Here is a 25,757-nt window from a genome sequence, read left to right as displayed (position 1 = left end):
AGAAGGGCCCCAGAAAATCAGATGCACAGCCAGCAGGTTCATTGTTATGGCAACAACGAGCAAACCCAGACTGCTCTTCAAGATCAAGGAGGACACTAAAGAACCTCATAAAACCAAGCACTCCATCAATACAAGTTTCCGTCCATTCCATCAGCACACTTAGTCCCCCTATAAATGACAGAAGAGCATTTTCCAAAACTGGACAAGGTTCATCCAGATTATGTTAAAGAAGTGTCCTTACCAGCAGTGATGTCATCATCTACAAGGTCGTGCTCTTCCTCTTGGGCTTTGGCCTCGGTCCCCGATGTGGTGTCTGGAGCCGTGGTGACCGTCTGCATGGCCTCGGCCGAGACCCCAGCTAAAACAAGTAGGAATCACAGGCTCAGTTTTGAAGGACTAAAAGAAAGGGGTATCAAAGCTCTTAAAACTTTTGAACTTACTGGGTGCAAATGCAATACATTTTTTAAAAATACAGGCAGGTGAAAGTAGGTTTACAGTTGTTTATATGGAAAATAGAATAATTAATAAATAATAAAAGAATGAACCGTTTCACATACTCACAACTGTAGACCTACCTTTGCCCCACCCCTGTATATTTACCAAAATTAGGAAGAGACAAATAAACCAAACATTTATGTGAGCTCTATTTCTTTCTATGTGCATGTATATATACATATGCGTGTAAACTATATTGAATTTTTTCACTAAGATTTGGGAAAAACAGAAAAATAATGCTGAAGTAAATTATGTTTTTACTTGAGTCCTTTCAAGGTTCCTGCTATAGTTACTTTAGCTTGTTTAGACATAATTATGACAAAAAGAGAAAAAGAATTCCTAGAAAGTGAAGGAGGATACAAAAGAGGGATTTGTGCTCTGGGTCAATGCAAGAGACCTGAAGCACTTTGCCCAAAAGAATCTAACATCTCTGTCAATGAGGGAATTAGATAGGAGGTCAGATCATTACTACACTGAAAGAACCTGACTGAAAGCAGACAGTTGAACTAGATCCAGGTGCCAAAAGCTCCCATTTTGTAAAATTGCCTGCGAACTTGACAGTTCATACAAATGTCCTTACTCAGCTATCTTCCCACCCTTAATGATATATTTTGATGTCAATTTACATCTACCACATTATTTCTAATTAGGAAATCGATAGTAGGGTGTCTCAGTATTTTTCATTGGTTATCAACAGGTATTGCACCATCATAGTATATAAAAATATCACCATCGGAAGTTACTCTAGGAGCTGAACCTTACAATCAAATCTTCTTAACAAGTACTTCAGTAACTGCAAATACAGTATCCATCAAAATATTTTAAAAACCAAAAGCTACAAATATTCAAGGATTTCTTTTCTTCCAAGGTGTGGTAACTTAAATATTTCTAAGTGATATTCAACTTTGCTGCCTCAGGCCTATGACAGGCACCAGGAGAGACAGAACCTTAGTCATTAACCACCAGGAATGGTCCAGAACTAGACCCAGCAGTAGGCAGATCCAAGGTCTAAACATTTAAATTTGGGGAAGGGAACACACCATGTTAGTACCACCATTTTGTTCAGAATTGCTGCAACAGAAAAAAAAGAAGGAAAAGAACAGTGCTATATCAATGGCCCCTGATGAATTCAAAATAACAAAGCCATCCCTTTGCAGGATGATCTTGTTGTTGGGTTTTTAAGATAAAATTTTAAAATAAAGAAGGGGGATTACTAAAAATTTAGCATTAAGTTAACTAGAAATGGCTATCAGTAAAATAAAAAGAAGAGATGAGAAGGTAAATGCCACATTCCTAAAGACTCACTGCTTAAATATAAAATCAAAGATCATTACTTCAGATTATTAAATAAAAATATAAATCTCTGAAATCTCTTAATCTCATTTCTTGCCTAACCCTTGATAATTTTTCAAATTATTATAGAAACAGGTGAAAGATGTTAAGGAACAGTTTAGATAGTAACAATCATTTATTAGTAGTATTTTCCTTTCCTGTACAATTAAAGTGTTCCATGAAAATAAAGCTGGCATTTATATAGTCAGAAGTTTACAAATTCATTTAAATTGATCTCATTTAATCAGAGAGGTTAAGTAATTGCTCAACATAACACAGCTACTACATTCACATACCAGTATTGACATGTAGGTGTTTAGATTTCAAACCCCAATATCCTTTACCACCAAGACCTTCTGGAAACTGGGCTCCAGGATAGGAGGTATGTCAGGACATCACAACCATGAGAAATCAGGGAAAAATAAGGATTCTGGGTATAAATACTGTTAAGCCTTCCATGGGGTCCTTGGGCTATGCCAGGTAACTATTCAGCTGAGAACATTCAATATTTTGGGACAGAACTTAAGGAGCAAACATATGTATTTCAAGTAGCTAAGGCTGAAAGGCCAAGTGGCTATGCTGAAACTGGTTCCTTGATCAATGCTTTCTAAAACAAAGTAAGGGGTGGAAAATTCCTTATCTCTTGGCAGAAAAAAAGAAAATACAAAAACTAAAAGAAAACTACAAAGCAGTATCTCTAATAAATATAGTCTCAAAAATCCTTAACAAAATAGAAGCAAATAGAATTCAGCAACATATAAAAGAATTATACACCATTACCAAGAGAGGTTTATTCCAAGGATGCAAGTCTGTTTATATTAAAAAATCAATCAACATAATGCAAAATATTAACAAACTGAAGAAGAAAAATCATACAGTTTATAGCAATCTTTTGACAAAATTCAACATCAATTCATGATGCAAAAAAGCTCCCCAAGAAATAAAAAGAGGAGCTTCGTCAACTTAATAAAGAAGAGTATCAACTGAAAATCCAGAGCTAACATTATACTCAACGGTGAGGCTGAAGGCTTTCCCCCTCCCATCAGGAATGCAGCAAAGATGTCCACACCGGCCACTCGTATTTAACACACCACTGGAAGTTCTAGCCAGTGTATTAAGCAAGAAACCAAAAGACATACAGCCATACAGCCTGGAAAGGATGAGGTGCATTGTTCTTATTCAAGGATAACTGTCTACATAAAAAATTCAAAGGATTCAGCCCTGGCTGGTGTGGCTCAGTGGATTGAGCGCCAGCCTGAGAACCAAAGGATTGCTGGTTCAATTCCCAGTTAAGACACATGCCTGGGCTATGGGCCAGGTCCCCAGTAGGGAGCACTTGAAAGGCAACCATACATTTATGTTTATTTCCCTTTCTCCTTCCCTTGTCTTCTGTCTAAAAATAAAATAAATAAAATCTTTTAAAAACATTCCAATGATTTGTAAAAAAAATAAGAGTACAGCAAAGCTGCAGAATACAAGAAAAAACATTATAAAAAATCAATCATATTTCCATATGTTAGCAATAAACATGTGAAAACCTAAATTTAAAAAAATACTAATCATAATGGTTAAAAAAACTGAAATACTGCGAATTAAATCTAAAACAACATATACAGGACTTGTGTGCTAAAACGTACAAGAGACAGAGGAAAGAAATCAAAGAAGATCTGAATAAGTAAATCCCAGAGATGTATACAGGTGCAAAGTAAGTTTACAGTTGTGAGTTAGCAAAACACAGTTTATTCTTATATTATTATTTATTATTGTATTATTTTCAATTCTAATCATTGTAAATCTACTTTTGCCCATCCTGTAGTGTTCACGGGTTCATTGTAGAAGATTTATCATGGCAAAAATGTCAATTCTCTATAAACCTGATAACAGGTTCAAGATAATTTCTATGAAAATCTCAGCATATTGTTGTAGGCATGGGCAATATTATTCTAAAATTATGTAAAGACAAGGAATTAGGCTAGCTACAAGAATTTTGGAGAAAAAAATAAGGTAGTAAGTATCAGTCTGCCCATTTTAAGACATCATATAAAGATATTAAAACTATACGACTTTAGGTTAATAGAATAGAGAACCCATAAAAGATGCGCATAAATATGCCCAACTGATATTTGACAGGTGCAAAAGCAATTCAATGGAGGAACGACAGTCTCTTCAACAACCGGCCTACTATAACTGGACATCTATAGACAAAAAGCCAAACCTTGACCTAAGGCTCATAACTTATATAAAAATTAATTTTATCCATCCATCTCTTAACCTCAGGAAAAAGGACTCATGGACATGGACAACAGTGTGGTGATGGCGGGGAAAAGGGTATGTAAGGAGACTAAATGGTAATAAAAAATATATACAATATAAAACAGTTTTTAAAAGGAAATTACCTTTAAATGAATCATGGACTTAAATGTAGATCAATGAAGTATAAAACTTTTACCAAAAAAAAAAAAAAAATCTTTGCAATCTAAGGCTAGAGTTAACACCAAAATTACAATCCATAAAAGAAAAACTTGGTAACATAGACTTCATCAAAATTAAAAACTTTTGCTCTACAAAGGAACCTATTAAGAAAATAAAAAGAGAAGCTACAGGCTGGTAGAAAAGATTCACAAATCAAATATCCAACAAGAGACTAATACCTAGACTATATAAGGCCCTCTCAAAACTCAACAGTAAACAGTCTGGCAGTTCCTCTAAAGGTTAAACACAGAGTCACCATGTGACCCAGCAATTTCACTCCCAGGAAATGAAAACATATGTCCACAGAGACTCATACATGAGTGTTCACAACAGCATTATTCAGAAGAGCCAAAGATATTAAAAAATCTTAATGTTCATCAACTGATGAATATATGACTACATCACAATTTATTGATGAACAGATAATTATGATACATTCATATAATGGAATATTAATCAGCAACCCAAGGATATGAAGGACTAAATAAAAGAAGCATGTCATAAAACACCGCATGTTGAAATGTCCAGAATGGCCAATCTAGAGACAGAACATTTGTGGTTGCTTAGGGTTGCGTGAGCTGGGGGAGAAGAGGAGTAATACAGTATTTTTGGGTGATAAAAATGTTCTGAAATTCATTGTGGTGATAGTTGTACAACTCTGTGAATATTTTAAAAACCAATGAATTGTACATTTTAGAGGCAAGTTTAATGGCATGTGAATTTTATCTTAATGAAGTTGTTTTAAGAAGCTGCTTTTTCTAACATTCCAGATTATCCAAGAAATTCACACCACTTCTGTATCCTCCCTTGATACTTTTTTTTTTGCAGCAGAAGAAAACCAGGAGAAAAGGGATACACAGAACATTTATGCAATAAGAAAAAAAAATTTGCAGTGAATATTTTATGCGTCAGGAAGAAGTAATGTTCCATTTTTTTAAAATTCAACTATATTCTTGATTTTGACCCTATCTGTAACTGATTTGGTTAGTCCTTACAATAAAAATTTCTGTGTTATTTTATTACCAATAAATTAAAGAAGACTGATTTGGTCACTTCAAAATAATGTATGTTTCATTTTTTAAGTATCAGCTAAATATCCTAACTTCAGTCAACCTGGGCATTTCACGGTAACACAAAGGGTACCTGAGATTCCTAACGTTTGTTGGAAGATATAAAGGTAAGAAATACCAAGAATGAAAAGACCAAATAACTAAAATCAACTCTCAAATCCAAATAGTACAGATCAGTTAAAATGAATGTTTACAGTTTGTTTTAAGGAAATGAGAGAAATTTTTTCTTCTGAACTTTTTGGATCATAATGTTATGGTAAAAGGTGAGCAAAAAATGATTTAATCCTTCTAATCATTATCTGCAAAAGAAGGGACAATAACATTTTTTAAAATTTCCAGTCATAACTTAGCTATTTCTAATTGCCACAATACTTAACATTAAATAATGTTAGTATTTGACTAAAGGATAGGCATTTGTAAAAGGCAAAACTATAGGATAGAAATTAAATCAGTGGTTGCCAGCGGCTAAGGGTGTGGTAAGGGGATTGACTATAAAGTGATTTTAGCAAATATTTCCAAATGAAAATAACCTGTATCTTGACCATGGGTGTGAGAACACGACCATCCACATTTGTTTAAAGATCATAAAACTGCACTTAAAAACAGTGAATTTTACTATATACTTAGTAAGTTATATAAATTATACCTCAATACACCTAGCTTTTAAAAAAAGATACATCAGAGTTACTACATATCATTGTCACTAAAGAGAACTGAAGGTTTTGAGAATTATGCCAGAAAACAATACTATTTTCCATGAAACACAAAGAGTAGAATAAATTTTTGACTTTCCTCCTGGTATAAAAAACTAAACTTGTTGAAATATAGAAATCGCTGCATCACTATCCACTGTCAATAAGATGACAAAATATTCCTGAGAAATATGAAGAGTCCATTTAGAAAACATTTATATGGAACTTCGTTTTCTTTCATATTCAAGAGTATGTCAATTCATAATATGGTGGCGCTTTGCTGTTTTCTTATGTACTTGATGTAAGTGAACTTATTTGTCAAACTATGCCATTAAAACTAAGACTCATTTACTTTCTGGGTGTCCCCATAATATTTGGCAGTGATGAACATCTCACAGAAGTTCATGCCAGACAATAGGTGTCTATAACTGGGTTCCATACTGTAAATCAGGATAAAAACAAGGAAAAAAATGGAATGGAGTAGAAATCAGGTATGAGTTAGTTTGGACAAAGCAGAGAGATAAAATAGGGGTTGTGGCTAGTAGTGGAAGTTAAAAATAGAGGAAAGACATAAGATGTTTATGCCAGCTAGATTTCTAAATACTTAGATCACTATTCATTGTGAGAGAGATATATACACACCAGATCTGTCCAGAAGGTATCCAGTCATGTACTACGTAAAAAGAGACATTTATTGAAAAAGATACAAGATACAAGAAACATTGTGTGTAGGACAATAGCACTTCAGTCTCCTTCAAAGTAGGCACCTTGGGACCTCACACAGTTCTCCCAAATGCCATCAGCTGCCCCATCGTATTTTCCTGAATCTCATCAATGGCCTGAAATCTCTTCCCTTTCAAAGGTGATTTTAGTTTGGGGGAAAAGCTGGAAGTCACAGGGTAACAAGTCTGCGCTGTAGGGGTCTGAGTCACCTGGGTAACAATGTTTCACAAAAAACTTCATGAGACGTGATACATGAGTGGGCACAATGTCAGGATGAAGCTGCCAATCATCAGTTGCCCATAGAGGCAGCCTTCTATTCAAGTGTAATACAAAATTGGATGCAGGTCTGTTGCTCTACTCACTTAGTCATTTTGAATGCAAAGACCACACAGTACACATGCTCACTCAATAGTGTCTGCAGCCCCACTGACTAGTACAGTGAAGTCATCACTGTTCACACATGCGCATTCTAGTCCACTCTCCCTGGCTGCCAGGTTACATTGATGTCATGCAAATCATTCTTGTTATATTAACAATGGATGGACTTTTTCTGGACAGTCTCTCTCTCTCTCTTTCTCTCTCTCTCTCAAGTTTCCCATTTGTATGCAACATTTTTAATCACTTAAAAAATTTTAATGAAAATATGGAGTTTTCAAAATCAATGTAATAAAACTGTACTTATCTCTCCCCACCAGTAAAATCAGGTATATTATTCTATAATTTATCTTTAGAAAGCTTATAAATTGTATTTATGCTAATTTTTCTCCTGCTGGCTAATAATATCTGAGCGATGATAAACAATATGAGCTCAGAAGACTTTAGTGTCATGTGATTAACTTAATAATCAAAGATTAAATGCTAAATTTTAATAGAGTAACATTAAAAATATAACACTTTAACCACTATTGGACTATAAAATCAGTTGAGTTCATTACAATTTTATTATTTCATTACAGATTAGATGGAAGCAATAAACAACACGTTTAGGACTCAGAAAGAAAAATATACACCAGAATATTTATAAATATTAACAAAAATTATATTTCTCATTTTTTAGTAATATAGATTTCCACTGAGTTCAAAAAATGGACCTAAAAGAATAGCAGGTATTTTTTATTACATTGGTTTCTTACAGCTGTGGTTTTCCAGCGATCCAAGTTAAATAAACAAGAGGCAATAATCTGAAATGAACACTTACTCTGAATAAAGTAAAATTTAACAACAGGGAGTAGAGTTTATTTTCAGACAGAAGGCTTGAATTTATTGGAAGCAGCTCTCTGCAGTCGCTGACTGCACCGCCCCACGCCCCCCACAGCCCACATGACAGACAGACGGCCCGCCTCGCATTAATTCACTTCACACCACTTGTATCGATCCGCAGCCGGTTCCCTCGTCTCCCTGCACACACGGCCTGTCTGGCTGCCGACAGCCACATAGCACACAAAGGCCAGAGAAAGATAACCTTTGCTTTCCATTAAAGATACAGTATCCACTTTTCCTTTGGCAATAGCATCAAAAATAAAAAACATATTACAGACAGATGTCTCAGAGAAAAGTCTTCCTGTATGAAATGTTGTGGGTATTCATCCCTTATTCTAAATAGAGATATTTTCCATTTATCAAAAACAAGTTAGTTTATTAAAGGCTAAAAATAAATTAGAGAAATGAAAGATATAGTTAAAATAAGCAAGATGTCTTCAAGCCTGAATAAAAATACAATAATCACTTGGTAACATGCTTTGATAGTTATTTTTAAAGAAATAAAATATATTTCTCCTAAATAGCACTTAATTTTTTTAAGAAAATTGCTCTCCCATAAGATGTAATCATAAACAATTCTGAAGAAAACAAAAGAATCATATTTACTGAAACATTCACAAAGAATAGGAAAGACAGGAAATGCGCTGTATCACCAAACTATTAATGTAAACCTATGAGTATAAAGCTTTACTATTACTCCTCTTTCCTGACAAGAACCTGAAAGGATCCAGAGTAAAAATCACACCTAACACTTTTAATTCATTGCATGTACTTTTTCAAAGGTTTCTTTTTGATTTGCTGGCTATGAGCTGACTCGACACCAATTTTGGTTTCAGAAGACACAATAAAACAAAGATTTATTGTTCAACCTACAACGTGTTGAGAAACAAAGGCAAATCTGCCTTGACACATAGCTGTGCTAAAGTATGAACTTAAAATTATGACTTCTGGCTGACTGAGAAATCCAAATTATAAGTGGAATTATGTATTTCAGAACTGAGCAAAGTGTACTCTCTTGAATAAGAAAGTACCTTTGAACCCTTACAATTTTCATTTTGTTTTGCTAGAATGGCCCAGAGAGCTTCCACCAAGTGTAACAACAGCAGTGCACTAAATAAATCAGGCACAGTAAGTATGTTATTCTTTATAATAATAAGTAACTGTAGAAATCATAAAAAGAGAAACGATGGAGGCTTCTGAAGCTAAGGATAGCTTTAAAATAAGGAGGTTAAACAATTGCCCTGGGCCTGAAAGATGGGAGGGATCTGAGTAAGAGAGAGGCCAGCACTGCCAATATGAATGAAGCAAAGCCACTGGAATGATGAGGAGAGGCAACCATGTCAAGTTCTCTCGTTACCTGAAACACCTGTGGAGCACCCAGGCTGCTGTGTACCAAGCCTGTACAAGGTGCTGGGAACAGAGGTGAAAGGATAGAGCCTCCCTCTCAAGAAGCTCACTTGTGAAATGAGGCCATGGGGACTCATTCACAAAACGTAAGCATGAGAAACGATGTTTTGTGTTTTAGAAAGATCTCTCTGTGAAGAATGATTTCAGAGGACTCAAAAACAGAGATAACAAAAGGGCCAGTGACTTTGAGACCACACTACTTGGAGCCTTCCAAGTTCCCAGGAGTGCCAGGAGGGAAAGAAAGGCCCTCAAGCTCTCCGTCTTTGCCTTTTTTCCATGTGTGTGCCCACATGCACACGCATAACATTGTTCAGAAGTTTTCATTTGAAGAAAGGCTAGCACTTTAAAAAATTGTTTAAAAACCATTCATCTTGACTTTAAAAAAAAACAGTACAAATGGGGAGAAAAATCAAAAGCTATTTTTACATAAAACATACAGAAGAGGGGGAGCTCTGAAAGGAAGATTCATTCATCAACTTTTTTGTCAATGATGATTATGCTAGGCAAAGGGGATAAAAATTAAGGAGGATAAAGGCCTTTATACTACAGAAATAGCCATGTGGAAAATATGCATATAGATTTATAAGTGCATATGTGTAAATATACTGTCCATCCGAAGAAAAATCAATCAACTCTGTTTGGGGTGAGGGTAAGAACACATGTCAAAAACAACTTCACGGGAAGGAAAAAGCTGAGATGGGTCTTCAGGTACGTATGAGAAGTTACCGTGGAATGACACTAAATGAAGGAAGTTCCAGAAGAAAGGACAATATGTTAAATGACCCTGCTGTATGCTGAACTGGGTAGCCGAAGCACAGAAAGTGTGAGGAGAGATGAAAATGAGGTCAACGTGATATTTAAGGTAGAGCCCTAAAGGCAATGAGAAACAGGGTGCTAACAGAGAAAGTGAAGCAGGAAAGGAATACACCTTTATTATTTAACTCCAGTATGATGGATGGAGAGAACAGGTCAACACGTGGTAAATAGAACCATAAGACTATTCGGGTTGGTGGCTATGCAATGACAGTAAACAAGTTAATACCTTGTTCATAGGTTTTAACTTAATTAAATTAGTAGGATAAGTAAGAATAACTTTATAACTTCTCTTTCTCATCATCTGAATGGTCCAGGAATTCAGTGTGTGCAGACAAGAAGCAGCTGTTTGAAGACAATGATGAAGGCAGAGAGTTTCGCCTCTACTAGCAGGCAGTCCCAGAGAGGCAACCAATGAAAGGCAGTACTTCTGGCAACCCAGCCAAACTGCCTTGGATCCTTGTATACAACCCAATGAACACAAAGTGAAAGTGAGACATTATCTCTTAAATTCAATAATGAAATCAAGGGACATAGTTTAGCAGAGCACCTGGGATAAAGTAAGTACTCAATAAATAATATTATTAGTATCATTAATATTATTACCATTGCTTTTGTTATTACCAATTTTGGTTTATTTTTCCTCAGAAGTACTTCCCTCAGTATACATTATTCAACTTTTATCCTATTTCACGAACCTATTTGTCTTTTTTAAACTTCATTACACATTGCTTCCCTCCTTTTAGAGCTCCATTTCCAGACATCTTATAACATCTGTTTATGTATAAGCCACTTCCGGCCAAAAGCAGAGTAAATATTTACATTTCAAAGAATCAATACATCTTATGATGACTTCTGTTACGGCCAGTTATCCTATTTTCAAATATCTACAAACACACACACAGAAGTAGGAAAGCTTTTGACCTTATGATCTCTTAAAACACAATGAATAACTGATTTGAAAATTAAGACAAAGGAATCCTGTTTTAATATCACCCTAAGTCGATGTCACAATTAATTGGCAGAAATATGCTATAAGATCACACTTTAAGGCATTTGTGGTATTCCAACTATTTCTTCACAGTAATAACAGATAAACATTGTGATGTGCTTTGACTTCATTATTTGTACGAAGTTCTTCTGCAGATAAGAAAAACATGCGGATGGATGAAACCCGTAAGAAATGTTAAGTATAGGTAGTAAATAAGTAACTGCTGAGACTATAAGCAAAACTCATAATATATGTTAAGTACAGATAGTAAGTTAATGACCTGGAAGATATGTTATATGTGAAAAAGGATGAAACAATCAAGAATGTTACTTGTAGATAAAATGAGTGGAAAGGCCAAGTCATAAGATAATGTAAAGCTATAATATTTCTAGAAGGAACATAGAAGAAAATACGCAGAACTGTGAGTTTGCTAATGAGCTTTTAGATACAACACTAAAAGCACGAGTCATGAAAGAAGATGCTGATAAATTGGATTAAATCCAAATTTAAAAATTTTGTTCTATAAATTATACTGTCAAGAGAATGAAAGACAAGCCACAGATTGACAGAAATATTTGAATATTACAAATATGTTAAAGAACTTGTATCCAGTATACATACATTAAAAAATCTTAAGACCTAACAACAGTAATAAAAAGAGAAACACAATAAAAAATGAAGCTGGGCAAAAGACCTAAGCAGACAATCACTGCTAGTAGAAAGGTAAAATGTTAGTTACTTTGGAAAAGTTTGGCAGGTTTTGCTTTGTTCTGTTTTTGGTAACTACATTCATATTTAACCATGTGACCAAACAATTATAATCCTAGGTATTTGCCCAAGTGAACTAAAATCTTATATTTATGCAAACTCCTAAACATGAATAGCTATTGTAGCTTATCCATGGCCACCAAAACCTAGAAACAATCCAGTTGTCCTTAAACAGGTGAATGGACTTTGAGGGAGCCATATAATGAACACCACTTAGCAACAAAGAAGAATGAACTATTGAGTTGTACAATAATATGGATGAACCTTAAATATATTTTCCTAAGTGACAGAAACCATGCTCAAAAAAGCTACATGCTGTATGATTCCATTTATGCAGAATTTTGGAAAAGGCAAAACTGTAAGGATGGAAAGCAGATCCCTGGTTGCCAAAGATTGGTGGGGTAGGGGTGGGACCGATTACAAAGCGGCTACAATGGTAACTCTCCAAGGTGCTGGAAATGTTCTGTATGGTACTGTGATGTAGATGTCTGACTATATTCATGAGTCAAAACCCAGAGGCCTATGTACCCAGAGGGCAGGCTTCATTGCCTGCAAATTTTTTAAAAAATGAACTCCCCAGAATGCCAGGTAACGAACCCAGGATGAACCGCAGACAGTGACAAGTGAATATAACTACATCATTAGTGGGTGGCGTAACCTCGCTGAAGGGTGTAAAGAAAAATGGAGTTGACCTACATAAGTGGAAAAAAGGCCAAAACACTGCTTATTATAAAGCTAAAGACTAAAATAACTTTATATAAATACTGTACTCTAGTTGGTAAACTGATTTTTCATGGAGATACAGGCTAGCAATTCTAAATTACTGTTTATAGCTACGAAGGTTGAAAAATAAAAACAAGTAAATCTGCTACAGATAATGAGTCAGGTTTCCTACACTCATAGTAGAAAATTACAAATAAGCAAAAGAGAAAGCCTGTGTTGGCGGATTAAAATGGGAGATATCAGTATGAGTTCATATCTATTTTAACATAAATGGAGAGATAAATACAGAAATAATTACAGATATGTAGGGGTCCATGAGTAAGTATGCACATACGAGGCCTGTCCAGAAAGTATCCAGCCACCACAATATGAAAAAATAGAGACATTTAATGAAGGAGATACAAGATACAAGAAAGAGTGTACACAGGACACTGGGGCCTCTATCCCCTTCAAAGTAGGCACCGTGGGACCTCACACTTTTCCCAATTGCCATCAGCTGTCCCATGGTATTTGTTTGCTCATGAAGTATCTGCAATCTCTTCCCTTTCAAAGGTGTTTTTAGTTTTGGGAAAACCAAGATGTCACAGGGTGCCAGCTTTGGGCTGAAGAGGGGTTGAGTCACCTGGGTGATTTGATGTTTCGTCAAAACACTCTGCATGAGGCGTGACACATAAGCAGGTGTGTTGTCATGATGAAGCTGCCCATCACCAGTTGCCCATAGCTGCAGCCTTCTGAGTCATCTGAATAATTTCTGCAGAGGAATATTCAGGCTTAATGCAAAATTTGATGCAGATTCGTTGCTGTACTTGCTCAGTCATTTTGAATGCAAAGGCCACACAGTACACACGCTCACTCAACGGCATCTACCGTCCCCATCGACTAGTAGATTGAAGTCGTTTTGTTTACGCAGGTGCATTCCAATCCACTCTCCTTGGCTGCTGCCAGGTTACAGTGATGTCATAACAAACTGTTCTCATTATATTAACAATGGCTAGACTTTTTCCCAACAGACCTTGTATGTATTTCCCAGTCTGTCCAGTGAGAGGGCCTAGAAATGGCAACATTCCAGTACAGTAAGTACCTAGCACCCAGATCTTAATTTCTAACACCTCCTTCAGAGGGAAGCTGGGAACCTTGGAAAAAGGCTGATTCAGGGGAAATAAAAGATGAGTGGGGAGCATGCTGTGTGCCAGGAAACAAGGAAGTATTTAAAAAAGATGGGATCATCTCAAAATGACACTGAAGCCAATCGAAAAGAGTTCCCTATGGCCAATGCTAAAAGAATTTGAGCAACACATTGGCATTATAAAAGATCTATTCCTCCATCAATTGCCTGCTAAGGGTTTGTTGCGGGTCATTTGGGGACCAAAAATAAGGTCCTGAGCCTTGGCCTCAAGAAGATGTCAGTGCAGGACTTACTACGTAGATTAAATTTTATAAAGAGTGCATGGCCTTCTTATCATAAGGAACTAGAGATGATGTCTCAAAATATAAATATTCATAGATATATACATATAATAAAAAAAGTAAAATGGTAAACCTCCAAGGAAACGAAGTAAGCAGACGCAGGAGATAGACTTACTCCAGCCTGGAAACATGACAGAATGGCATCACCCTGCTGAAGACAGAAACATCCATACACTGCAATGAGCATGATGCATCCATAGAAGCATATCATTATTCCACATTATACTGATTAAATCTCACAATTCATTTTAAAGACTATTCATATCTAACCAATGATTTAGAGGAGGATGGAAAGTGGAATTAACTAAGAGAGCACCAATCATTGCCTCTGGCAGAGCTTTTAAAGAATTAACTGGCAATCAAAGTTATAAAAAGAATGAAAAATGAGTCAGATGAGTACTAAGATAGTGGATACTACCATGTGCACAGAATTTAAACTTCTATTTTCTTAACCCAATCCCACCAATAAAAATAAAACTGAAAACATGTTTTTAAATTATGCAGCTGCACTTAGATTAGAACTCAGAAAGTTTTCCATGGGTCTGGTGGCAGGAGGTGGATGAGGGTTGGGGAAGTACCGGAAAAGGAAATACTGAGAAGATCTCCTCTTACAGAGGATGCCACCAATAAAGACCTATGTTTTAAAGAGGTGAAATGAGTGACTCGGACCTACTCGATGCCGTGGGAATCCACAATATCTGAGACTGCAAACACTCCACCCTCACCATTCATTGCCCTTCGAGCGTTTTCACTACACATTTCAAATATATGTGGATTCTCTCGGCATAAATAGTATTCTGTCAGGCTGGCTTACACATTCTTTTCAAATACTCTTTACTTAGGATGGTAATGTTGATGAAAATAAAATTACAGAGGCCACTATGTAAAATATATATATTGTTGGTACATAGCAAGTTCTAAGAAATGATTTACATATTGTTTCATTAAATGTTATTTGAAATATATGTACAACTATATTATGCCTCAGTGTTCCTAGCTCTTTTATGACCTCCATAGCATCTAACATATTGCCAGCAATACAGCAATAATTTTAATTTGTATATTTTTAATGTGTATTCAAAAAATCACAATTCTGATAAATATAAACATAGAACCAAAATTTTATATTAGGGACACAGATATTTGATCTCAGTATTTAACTTAAGTAATGCCACCCTGTTCCACTTATCCTTACTTACTTACATTGCCAAAATAGAAATTCTAAATTTATGTAAAATTGAAAGATTTATATAGCTAAAGCGGCTTCAATCTTTTTTAAAAAGTTGTATTAGTATTTCCCTCTCAATCGTCTCTTTTGCATTAAGCCCCTGGCATTTCCAAATGCCGTGATTATTTTCCACATTCACACGGCTTTGCCTGCGGCCCCGCTCATACTCCCATTGTTCTGTACCGTCTCTACAGTATAGCTCTTACCACACTGTTCTATCACAATTGCTCATGTGATTACCTGCCTTCCTCATAGAAAGTAAGCTCCATGACGACAGGGACCATGACTAACTCACGTATTATTGCATTCCTCAGTGCCCACAGCTATGTTTAGCACCTAATATATAGCTGCTGAACGAGGGAGGGAAAGAAGGAGGGAGGAAAGACAGAAAATACGCTATGATATAGAAACTGATGAGTACATTTACTTAAAGTTGTCTTTAATCTTTTTTAAATTTAATTTATGAAAGCAATCTTACAAGCAAATATCCAGAGCATTCATAAAGGAAGTTTGGAAGTTTTAGCATATGCCCTATGTATATATCTGTTTTATAGACTCTTATTAGCAATCAAAAAGTCTATGACACAAATTATATGCTGCATGTAGTAGGAAAACTGATTTTCTTAAATGAAACAGAAAATACTAGACTGAAAGAAAATAAACTAGATAATTTAATTTTATTTGAAAAATACCATCTGCTCAATGGCTGTATCATCCTCAACCCCTTAAGCATATGCACACCATACCTTAGAAATGTTACTGGAGAGAAAGCAAGAAATTTACCCTTCTGAATTACACTAGCCCCGGATTTCTTAACCTTGTTACTACTGATATAATGCATTGTCAGTTCCTGGGGGCGGGAGGTAAAATGGATGAGGGGCTCTGTTTAGCAGCATCTCTGGCCTGTAGACACTAGATGCCCGTATCACACCCTCCCCTAGCTGTGACAAACGAAGATGTCTCCTGGTGTTGCCAAATGGGGATGGGGTGTGTGCAAAATTGCTCTGGGTTAAGAAGCACTGCTCTAGGCTGATGATTCTCAAAGCTCCAAGTCACGGGAAGTGGGGTATATTTTATCCCCAAAGATCTTATCAATATCAACTCACCCTGTCCCCACCCTATAGCCACTATTATTAATATTCACATGCTGACCCACCAAGGATGACTGAGATCCTTTCTCCAGGTAGTGATTATTATTTAATCATGATTAAATTTTCTATTGTAACACTAAAATAAAATTGTGACATCTTTTAAAAACAAAATACTTTTAACCAAGGAAATATCATCTTTGATCCATTAACAAATCACCAATCATATAGCAGATTATAAAAAATTTCTGAAATTAGTGTATATTTCCCTAGGACATGTAAATAAAACGCAATACCAAAAAGTGGTAGAAAAAACAGAAAAAGGAAAATTTATAGATAAAGACGACAGGCTTGAAATGGCTATACACAGCCAAGTGGAGATGGAGAAACTGAATTAAATGGGATCTCTTTTTTTAAAACCAGGTAATTTGATACTGGACTATATTAGTTAATTTGATCTTCAAAGAAGAATTAATTGCTTCTTCCCCTTTCCCTGTGTATCCTATTTATATATATTTTATGGCAATTATATTTTTAAAATTATGTAAAACTAATTAATCACCAATCAGAGAATGAATCTTTAAAATTTCCACTCATTTCCAATAAACTATTAGAGGGAGATTTCTTCATCAGCACATGAGCTTCCACTATTAAGTTTCAAGCAAAGGCAAACCCACAGCCCTTAAGACTGAAGTTATAGTTTGTTTCCTCTTTCTATATTAAAACACACACACACAAGACACAAAACTACTTTAAGAACTGCAGTAGAAAATTTGGAGATGATCTTGATTTTTTACCTTTCTTTTTAATTTCTTTCTGTTCCATGCATTTCCTTCTAGGTCACTCTTTGGCACATTTTAATATAATATAGCACAAACGTCCTATTTATTCTACAAACACATCATAAGAAAAAGGAAAAAGAAAGGAGAGGGGAGAGGAGGCTAGAGACAAGCAGATAGATGATGGATTGATTGATTGATAGGAATCCTATGTGTTAAAAGAGATGTAAGAGAATACAAACCAAATGCAATACATGAACTTTTTGAAATCTAAATTGAATAAACTGCAAAAATCCCCACAATTAGGAGACTATTAGGGAAATATAAACACTGAGTTATTAAATAATACTTAAAAATTACAGTTTTTGGCATTTTAATGGTATTATAGTTAATTTTATTAAAAACAAGCTCTTATCTTTTCAGATACAAACTGAGATATTTATAGATAAGGTGATACTGTATCTGAGAATTGCTTCCAAATAAGGGGGAGAGGTGTTGAAAGGGAGCATGTAAATAAGACTGCCTAGGAGTGAGTAACTGTTGTAGCAAAGCCATTACTTTCACATATGTTCAAAATATTCCAAAATAAAAAGTTTTAAAAACTGAATAGGAAAACACATTAATCTTTTATCTAAAACTAGTTTATAAAGTGATATTTGACATTCAAACAGATCATTTCACAAACCATCCCAACATCTCTGGGCAGTGATTCCAGGAGGAATAAGAAATACAAGATTTACTTGTATTCTTATACAAGTAGCTGTAAAGGCTAATACAATTCCTTTGAAATAATCCCTATTTGATGTGTTGTTTCTCTCCAAACCCCCAGCCATCTAATAATCATTACTGAGACTGGCACATAATTAATAGAAAGGAAAGAGGTAAGCCTAGTTTTATAAGTACTTAAATAAACTTTGGCCAAAAGCAAGAAAGAAGAAAGTGACTCATCTCTGTTATTCTGCTCATGTGTCATGTATCCTGGTCCCCTTCAAGCACAAGTATTTCTGTTGCACATCATGATCACCACATGCATATCATGAGGCCACAGGCCATGCATAGCCAACGGTAAAAAAGGGGAGCAAGTATGTGCAGAATTACATAAGAATTCCTCAATGAAAAATTAAACCTAAAACAAAATCTCTTGCCAAATGAGTCTTTAAATATTTAGTGCAAAAAAAAATAAATAAATAAAAACTCAAGTAACATGCTTCTTGAGAAGGTATAATCAATTTACTGATTCCATGTATAACACATCACAGAAACATTACTGCACTTACTGCTCCTTGTGGGGGGAGGAAGAACATCTAAATTAACAGATTGAACCTTATCCAATGATGATTCATTAAGTCACATGAGCAAAAAGTGATTATTAAAGAACTCTATCAAGTGGATCACGGCTTTTCAAAGGTGACTGAATATATATGAATCCATATTCACATTATACCATGAGAGTTACATAAGAACAAATAAGTTCTAAAACCAGACAGATAGTTGGCCAGTCCCTATCTAAAAGGTTAACACATTTTAAATCAAAATAATTAATTATATATCAAACAGTATGTAGTGTATTCAAAAGTGTTTCTGTGCTTCCAGGAGACAACCATTTCAGAGATGCTTTAAGCACATACTGTCAGCACTCGGCCTGGTACAAGCGACTGTGCAGCTCCATTTGCTGGAGAAGCAGCAAGAATCTATTTGTAGGTTGCTCTGCAGAACGATGGGAGTTCCACAGAGACTGAGAGTTGTCCTGCATGGTAAATTTTAGGAACTGCTGTTATAACTCTGCCCTGCAGCACTTCATTTGCAGGGCGGGGCGGGACTCACCGATGATGTGTTAGAGCAAGAGGCAGTTAGGGAGCAGATATTTAACTAGTTTTTAATTGTGACTACAGAGCCCAGAAAAGAAAAGAAGAGCATGAGGTTTTCAGTGCACAAGAAGTAAAATTTTTACACACACACACACACACACACACACACTTAAATTGCCTAAATAAAGTCTTCAATAAAAAAAAAATGTTTTATATATTGTGATTCTGGTTAAGATTTTGCATATAGGTTCACTACCTAAAATGTTTGAAAAACATGAGTTTGATCACTCCCCTCCTTTGACCTGAAAAGAAACTGTGAGGTAGGTCAGAAAGGGCACCTGGGGAACACTCCGGGGGCACAGCTGACGCGGCTGAAGCAGAAGAGGCTGCCCGCCCTTCTGATACCCTCCTTTCTTTTGACTCCAACCAATACTCCAGGGTTCTGCAAACCAGTTGTTTATCCACAAATAGGACAAGCCTTCACAAAAATAAAACAACAACTATTTTTCTCCCTGATTATTGTGATTTAAGTGGGAAACTCTAAAATGAATGAATATAGATCCTTCGTTGAGAAGGGAGTAATGTTTAGGAGAATTACATTTTGGACTCACCCTTCCGCCTTCTCACCCTTCCTTCTGAGACCCATGATGCTTAAATCTCTTCTCCACAGGCATGAACAGCGATGAAATGGCATGGCAAAGGCTTCTGGCCCCCGGTACCTACCCAGCTTCTCTGCAGGACCAACCTTAGACTAATAGCTCACATCTGAGATTATGTGGTCACTTTAAACTCTAAGAGAATATTTTATAAAAAGCATGATGGCACTTTAAAGACGACAAATGTCCAATCTTCAGCCCATCACCCAGAATTCAGAGACTGACTTTCAGCTTAGTTCCTCTGACTTTGATAGTGCATGGTTTGAAGCCTGACCCTTGCTTTAGGGGGAAAAAAGAAGCAAAAATCAAAACAAAGCAAAATCTGAGTGTAAGATCTGCTAGTCAACTCCTTGCACACAGTTAAAGAAAAAGCCTTCTTCACCTCATGCCTGAGATAGAAAAGTATCTCAGAATATGTAATTTATGTCTTTGTACCCACAAGGCATGCCAGAACCCGTTTACTAACGTTTAGTTTTCAAAGGGATGTAATTTCATTTATGTCTTTAAATCAGTGGGAATGTTTATGTATTAAGAACTATCCCTCCTCTACAAAAAGATAAATGGTAATGAAAAAAATACAATGAAAATAATGTTAAAAAATGAAAGAGAGAACCGTCCCTCCACTTCCATTTCCATCCCCAAAGCTGAGCATTCTTTAGTCCAAGTGGACATTTCAAATGTATGTCTTGTCATCTTTTCCTAGTAAAATGTAAGGTCCTTTCATTAAGAATTACAAAAAGGACTGTGACTATAGCACTGACATTAACTGTAGACGCAATTTTTTAAATGATTGCCATAAAATAGGTGGTTGTGGTTGTTTTCTTTCATCTCTAAATCAAGCAGGGAAAGTCTTTTCAAGTGATGGGTAAGATTTATAGAACAAACACAGAAAATATGTACAGAAAAAATTACAAAAGTGCTAAGTACCGTTACAGATGACTGGACTGGCATTTAACAGGCTGAAAGAAACCAGATCAATCTCAATCTTGCTGGGGTCAATTCGGGTGCTCAAACCAATAAAACAAATTTTTTTCTTTATGTTTGTGGACCAGAAGTGCTAAAATATTAACCACGTCTGAAAATGTCATGCACAATGAAACCATTTATAAATATTAAAACACATTTCAAATACTTATCTGTAACAAAATCTGCTTAATAAAAATAGATAGGAGATGTAATAAGTCATTAGGACAATATTACTACGGAAAAATATAAAATGCCCTACTTCCCCAAAATAGCATGAAGAAGGGAGAATGAACTAAAGAAAGACCTTTTAGTATAATCTGATCACTTTAGTCCTAGGTCTTAATAAATAACACTAGAATAAAACCCACCATTATCTATTATAATCAAAATACTACAGATAATATCACAGGTTTATATTTTTCTTGCAATAGCTTTAAATTTGTTTTCCTTCAGACTCTAAGATCAATCACATGCAGATCACAAGGCTTCAAACTAAAATATTAAAACAATGCAATTAGGTATAATATCCAGTCAATAGAAAGAGATAATAAACTCAGAAACATGGTATAAAATTACAAATGTCTCACTTTTAATGAAAATTGAATTCATTCATGCATATTCAGTATCTAAGATTTAAAACATCGTAAGATTATCAATCAACCTTCTGCTCCATAAGAGCAAGTTGAACAGGACTCTGAGTACCTGAACTAGGATAATCTGTACTAGAATGGAGAAAATTTGTATTTAACAGCTTAATAGACACTTGCTCTATTGCAAAGACATGTTCCGGTATTTGTGTGCAGTGTTTTGTAAAGTACTTCATTTCTAGTAGCATTATACATTTTTGTTCCTCTGCAAATCAGCAAGAGACTAATGGCACAAATCAATATCATACTCTTCATAGCAACACATATTAGGTCATTTACTGCAGCAAAGGCCTCTAGAGCCTCAGCTAAAGGCATACCAGGTATTTCTAGTGATATCTGAACACCATTAAAAAAAGATGTCACACGTGGAATGAGCTTTTCTTTTATAAAGTAGTCTCCATCAGCTTAAGTACCTTCAACGTCTTAAAGCAGGTAGTAAGCACACAAACGCCTCAAAGAGAGGTGGCCATGCCTCCTAGGGGCCGGGCCACCAACTGCACCTCCAGAAGAGGCAACACATTTCTGCACTGAAGGGAGGGAGACGTGAGAAAGAGAAAAAGAAGGGGCACGAGAAAACAACAAGTTATTTCAAATCCACGGCGCCAGCGGACAGCCAGCATTCCCTAAGTGGAATGAGTGGAAAGCAGCAGCCAAGGAGCTCGCATGCGATGGACTCCCAATTCCGCACAGTTGTTCACGGAACACGCTGTTAAATGTCCTCAGGCCCCGCTCCTTGCCTTGTCCCACAGGTGGAGCCCTGCTGTCAGGGGCTCCGAATGAAAGCCTGAGATCAGCCTGTTGGCTATACTGTTGTAGCACCTCGGACACGGATGACTTTTCCTAGCAGCCGGAAGTTGCTTAATCCTGCCGAGTTCTAACCTGCAGCTTTACTGGGTAACAGACTTTCCTGTTTATTACTTAGAAAGTCTAACCAATTGATCCAGTAATGCTTTCATTTTTAATTTACCACTTGTCATTTCTAAGATGTGTACACAGGATATAAAGAAAATTATGAGAATATTAAATATCACCTCCAAGAACTCAAGTCACGTGGAACTAAAGGATTTGCCTTTAGATGGTTGTAGCTGATGAAGAAGAAATTTCATTGTTATTCCATTAGGTTAGTAGCCAAGCATAGATGAGAAGAACAGTTTAATGCTGTTAAATACATGATCAGTCTAGAGTGCTTAAAATTAAGCTCAACAGCTCTGACATTCTGGAAGAAAAAAAGAGGAACAAATCCCTTAGGTCCCAATGAAACACTGCAAACAGATACAATACAGATACAGTGTGCTTTGCATAATACAGTTTGTCTCCAGACAAATCCTTGCAGCCTCCCAATATAAAAACTCCGCACAGAATATGAGGTACTTTTTATGTAGACCACTTAGTCATAATTTAACTTGCCCTTTCTAGTCCCAACGCACAATCATTTCCAACTGGCCCTGTGAACACTGTAAGACAACTCTTACAGATCTTTCTAAGGAAACCTCACCTTTTAATGTCAGCTAACTCACAGAACAGGCATTAATTACAGAAGGGGTATTTTAGAATTATCGGTTCTTCATGAGCAATCAAATGATTTTCCCTTTCTTTTCCCAATTTTGATTACAATATTTTTCACCAAAAGGAAAGACACACCCAGAATGCAACAAAAGAGCTGAGAAAACAGTGAAGTAAGCAGAACGTGAGGAGCCGACAGAGACACCACAAAGTGCTTCCACTAACGCTTAGGGGTTTTTCATTTATTAGAGAGGCCTTGTTCCTAGCCAATTTACTCTTACTTTATATTTAACTCCCGTAAGTTTGGTTACCTGGCTTCCATGCTCCCAGACCCTGGAGACAGAACATTAGGAAGCAGAGACAAACAGCCCAAGAGCAGACACTGGTAAAGATTATTAGACAATGGGAAGAGGAGAGAGAAAAATTATTTTTAAAAACCAGACTACGAACGCAAAAGGCATCTCGACCTGGGTGCTTTCTGTTCTATGAACAGGTTCGCTCTCGTCAATAAGCAAGTGGTGGTAATTGCACATCACAGGCCAAAACAACAATTCATGCTACTGAGACATTTTGAAATATTACAACAAAAAAAGGTTAAATATTTTAAAAACCTGAGTATCTAGTGACTTTTAAACCTTCAGTTATCTAGAAAAATCATTCCTAAGAAGACTACGAGAGAGTTCGAATGACAGAAGCATACATACAAAGAAAACAGGAAAAAATCTGATGTGGTTTAAGGCCTTTAGAAGGGGCAGAAGGGGACTAACTTAAATGATATTCATCCAACCCTCTCCCCACCCTCTCACTGCCGGCAGACCCTGAAAATATATGCCTACCAAAAATGCACTACTATTTACATTATTTTTACTAGCTAAAATATACTCTTCTACTATAATATATAGTTCCATCTTACCTTCTTGCATATTGGTCCATCCACATTTGTGCTCAGAGTGAACACTACTTTATAATCATCAGAAAAGTGACTTCAGTTCCAGGTACTACAGTGTGGCTTGTTGAAAGTCAAACCCAAAACATTGACCAGGAGTGCCTTTCACTGAACAAAGAAATCCTATTCTGTTTCCAAGGGGGATAAAAGGACAAGCCTAACCCTGGTAACCTTAACACAAAAGGAAGCTAAAAAGGCAGGGACTCGATAAGAACAAAGGATTGTTCTTTCTGATGACATCAATACGTATTAAACACGATGTGTTACACATCCTTCTATCAATATCTGAGATGATAAATTTGCAAATTAATACTACATCGGCCATAACTGCATAAAATTACAATAGCACCCTCTTTAGAAGAGATTTTGATTTATATCATGGTAGTCACTTGTGTGTGTTTAATGTTTCTGAAATTAAAGGAGGAGATGAGCCACTGTGAGCAGGCAGAATACAACGTACAAGAAATAATTACGCTGGCGACCTCATGCCCTGTAAGGTCACTCTGCCTCACAGGCCAAAGGAAATCAGGACCCATCAGCATTTACCTCAGAGCAGTCACTGCCTGGAAGGAAGGGCAAGTGTGGGTGTATTTCATAAACTAGCAGGTGCTTGACCTCATAAAAAAGTCAATTATCAAAATGCTACTTGTACATTGTCACAAATAAGAAATACACAAAGTAGCATTATCCAGCATATCTTCTCTTGAAAATAAATCTGAGAAACATAAAATGTTTTACCTTCCTCCGGATTATAACACAACAGCACAAACAGCGTTAATCCTTCCTTATTGGGAAAAATTAATAGAATTTTTAAGTGTTTTATAACATAAAAGGGATTATAAATACATGCTGAACAGTGATAATTCAGAAAATACTTAGAACATTTATGTATCGCTTTACAAGAATGTATGTACTATTTATCAATCCAGTCCTGTTACTATTAGGGCAAGAATCACCATGCACTCCTCCTCAAATTTCCGATCAGAAATCAGGCATTCAAAGCATACACACTGACTGAATTTGTAAGGGACAGAATTTTCTCAACAGGTTCAAGGACAGCGCTCCATTCCCTGGAACAAAATTCTTAGTATCATTTTCAATCAAGACTTGGCTTTCGTGAAAACTTGTGAACTGGCTTTTCAGTTAAGGCGGACTATTGCTCCTTTCCTCCCCAGTGATTTCTGGTCTACTTCCAGAATCCCTGGGCAATATAAATTAAGGTTAATTCTAGCGCAGTGACAATAAGGAGAATAAGACGATGGAATCTGGTACATGAAAGGGAAGGGGACAGCCAGCCATCGTTCGCTTCGTGTGTTATGCTCTGTCCTGGAAGCTGTACGAAGCATCTCCTTCAGTGTTCTCAACAGTCCCGAGAAGTGCAGCTGGCTGCTGGCCCACTGCTTTCCTCACGTCCTCAGACAAACCCGCAAAAGGCTTCAGCCGCATAATGTACCTAAAACTCCAGAAGACCCCAGTCATGAAGACCAGCTGACTTGTCATCTCAGGCCCAGCTCAGTCACTCACACCTGGGAAGTCAGAGGAAGGTGCCGCCCCCTTTAACTCGCAGGCTCCTCACCTCTAAGGTGAAGGGGGATCACAGTCCATCAGCCCAGTACAACATTCTGCTCTTTGGGCAAAAGCATTTTCCGAGTTTCAAATAACCAACAGAGGGACTCTTAGATCAAGCTCAGCTATAAGTTAGGAGCTGCCAATATTGCTAAGGCAATTACTGAATATTTTTAAGGGTTTGGGGTGATTAAATTATAAGAAAATATCTGATGAGTTCGTGTATCTACCAGGTACATTGCTGAATACTTTACCTCCTTTAGTGATTAAGAAGATTCCTACTCTAGAATTAAGTTTTAAGTTTCTAAAAGATTGCTTCATGCTGCAACTCACTACAGCAATCACCTGCTCCAACGT

General features: G+C 36.3%; 1 protein-coding gene across 2 annotated transcripts in view; it reads right to left on the bottom strand.

Annotated features, from left to right (window-relative positions):
• The window catches only part of WDR7 (WD repeat domain 7), a 287,900-nt gene that overhangs the window by 162,414 nt on the left and 99,729 nt on the right, over positions 1-25,757 (bottom strand). For both annotated transcript variants that reach the window (XM_054583717.1, XM_054583718.1), the window contains one exon: positions 242-358. In XM_054583717.1, the coding sequence (XP_054439692.1) occupies positions 242-358 (117 nt within the window). The remainder of the gene's footprint in view (positions 1-241; positions 359-25,757) is intronic.

Source organism: Pteronotus mesoamericanus, unplaced genomic scaffold, assembly GCF_021234165.1.
Source record: "Pteronotus mesoamericanus isolate MK-2021 breed Mesoamerican mustached bat unplaced genomic scaffold, CSHL_Meso_final contig_74, whole genome shotgun sequence".
Lineage (NCBI taxonomy): Eukaryota > Metazoa > Chordata > Mammalia > Chiroptera > Mormoopidae > Pteronotus > Pteronotus mesoamericanus.
This window is presented reverse-complemented; position numbering and strand designations above follow the sequence as displayed.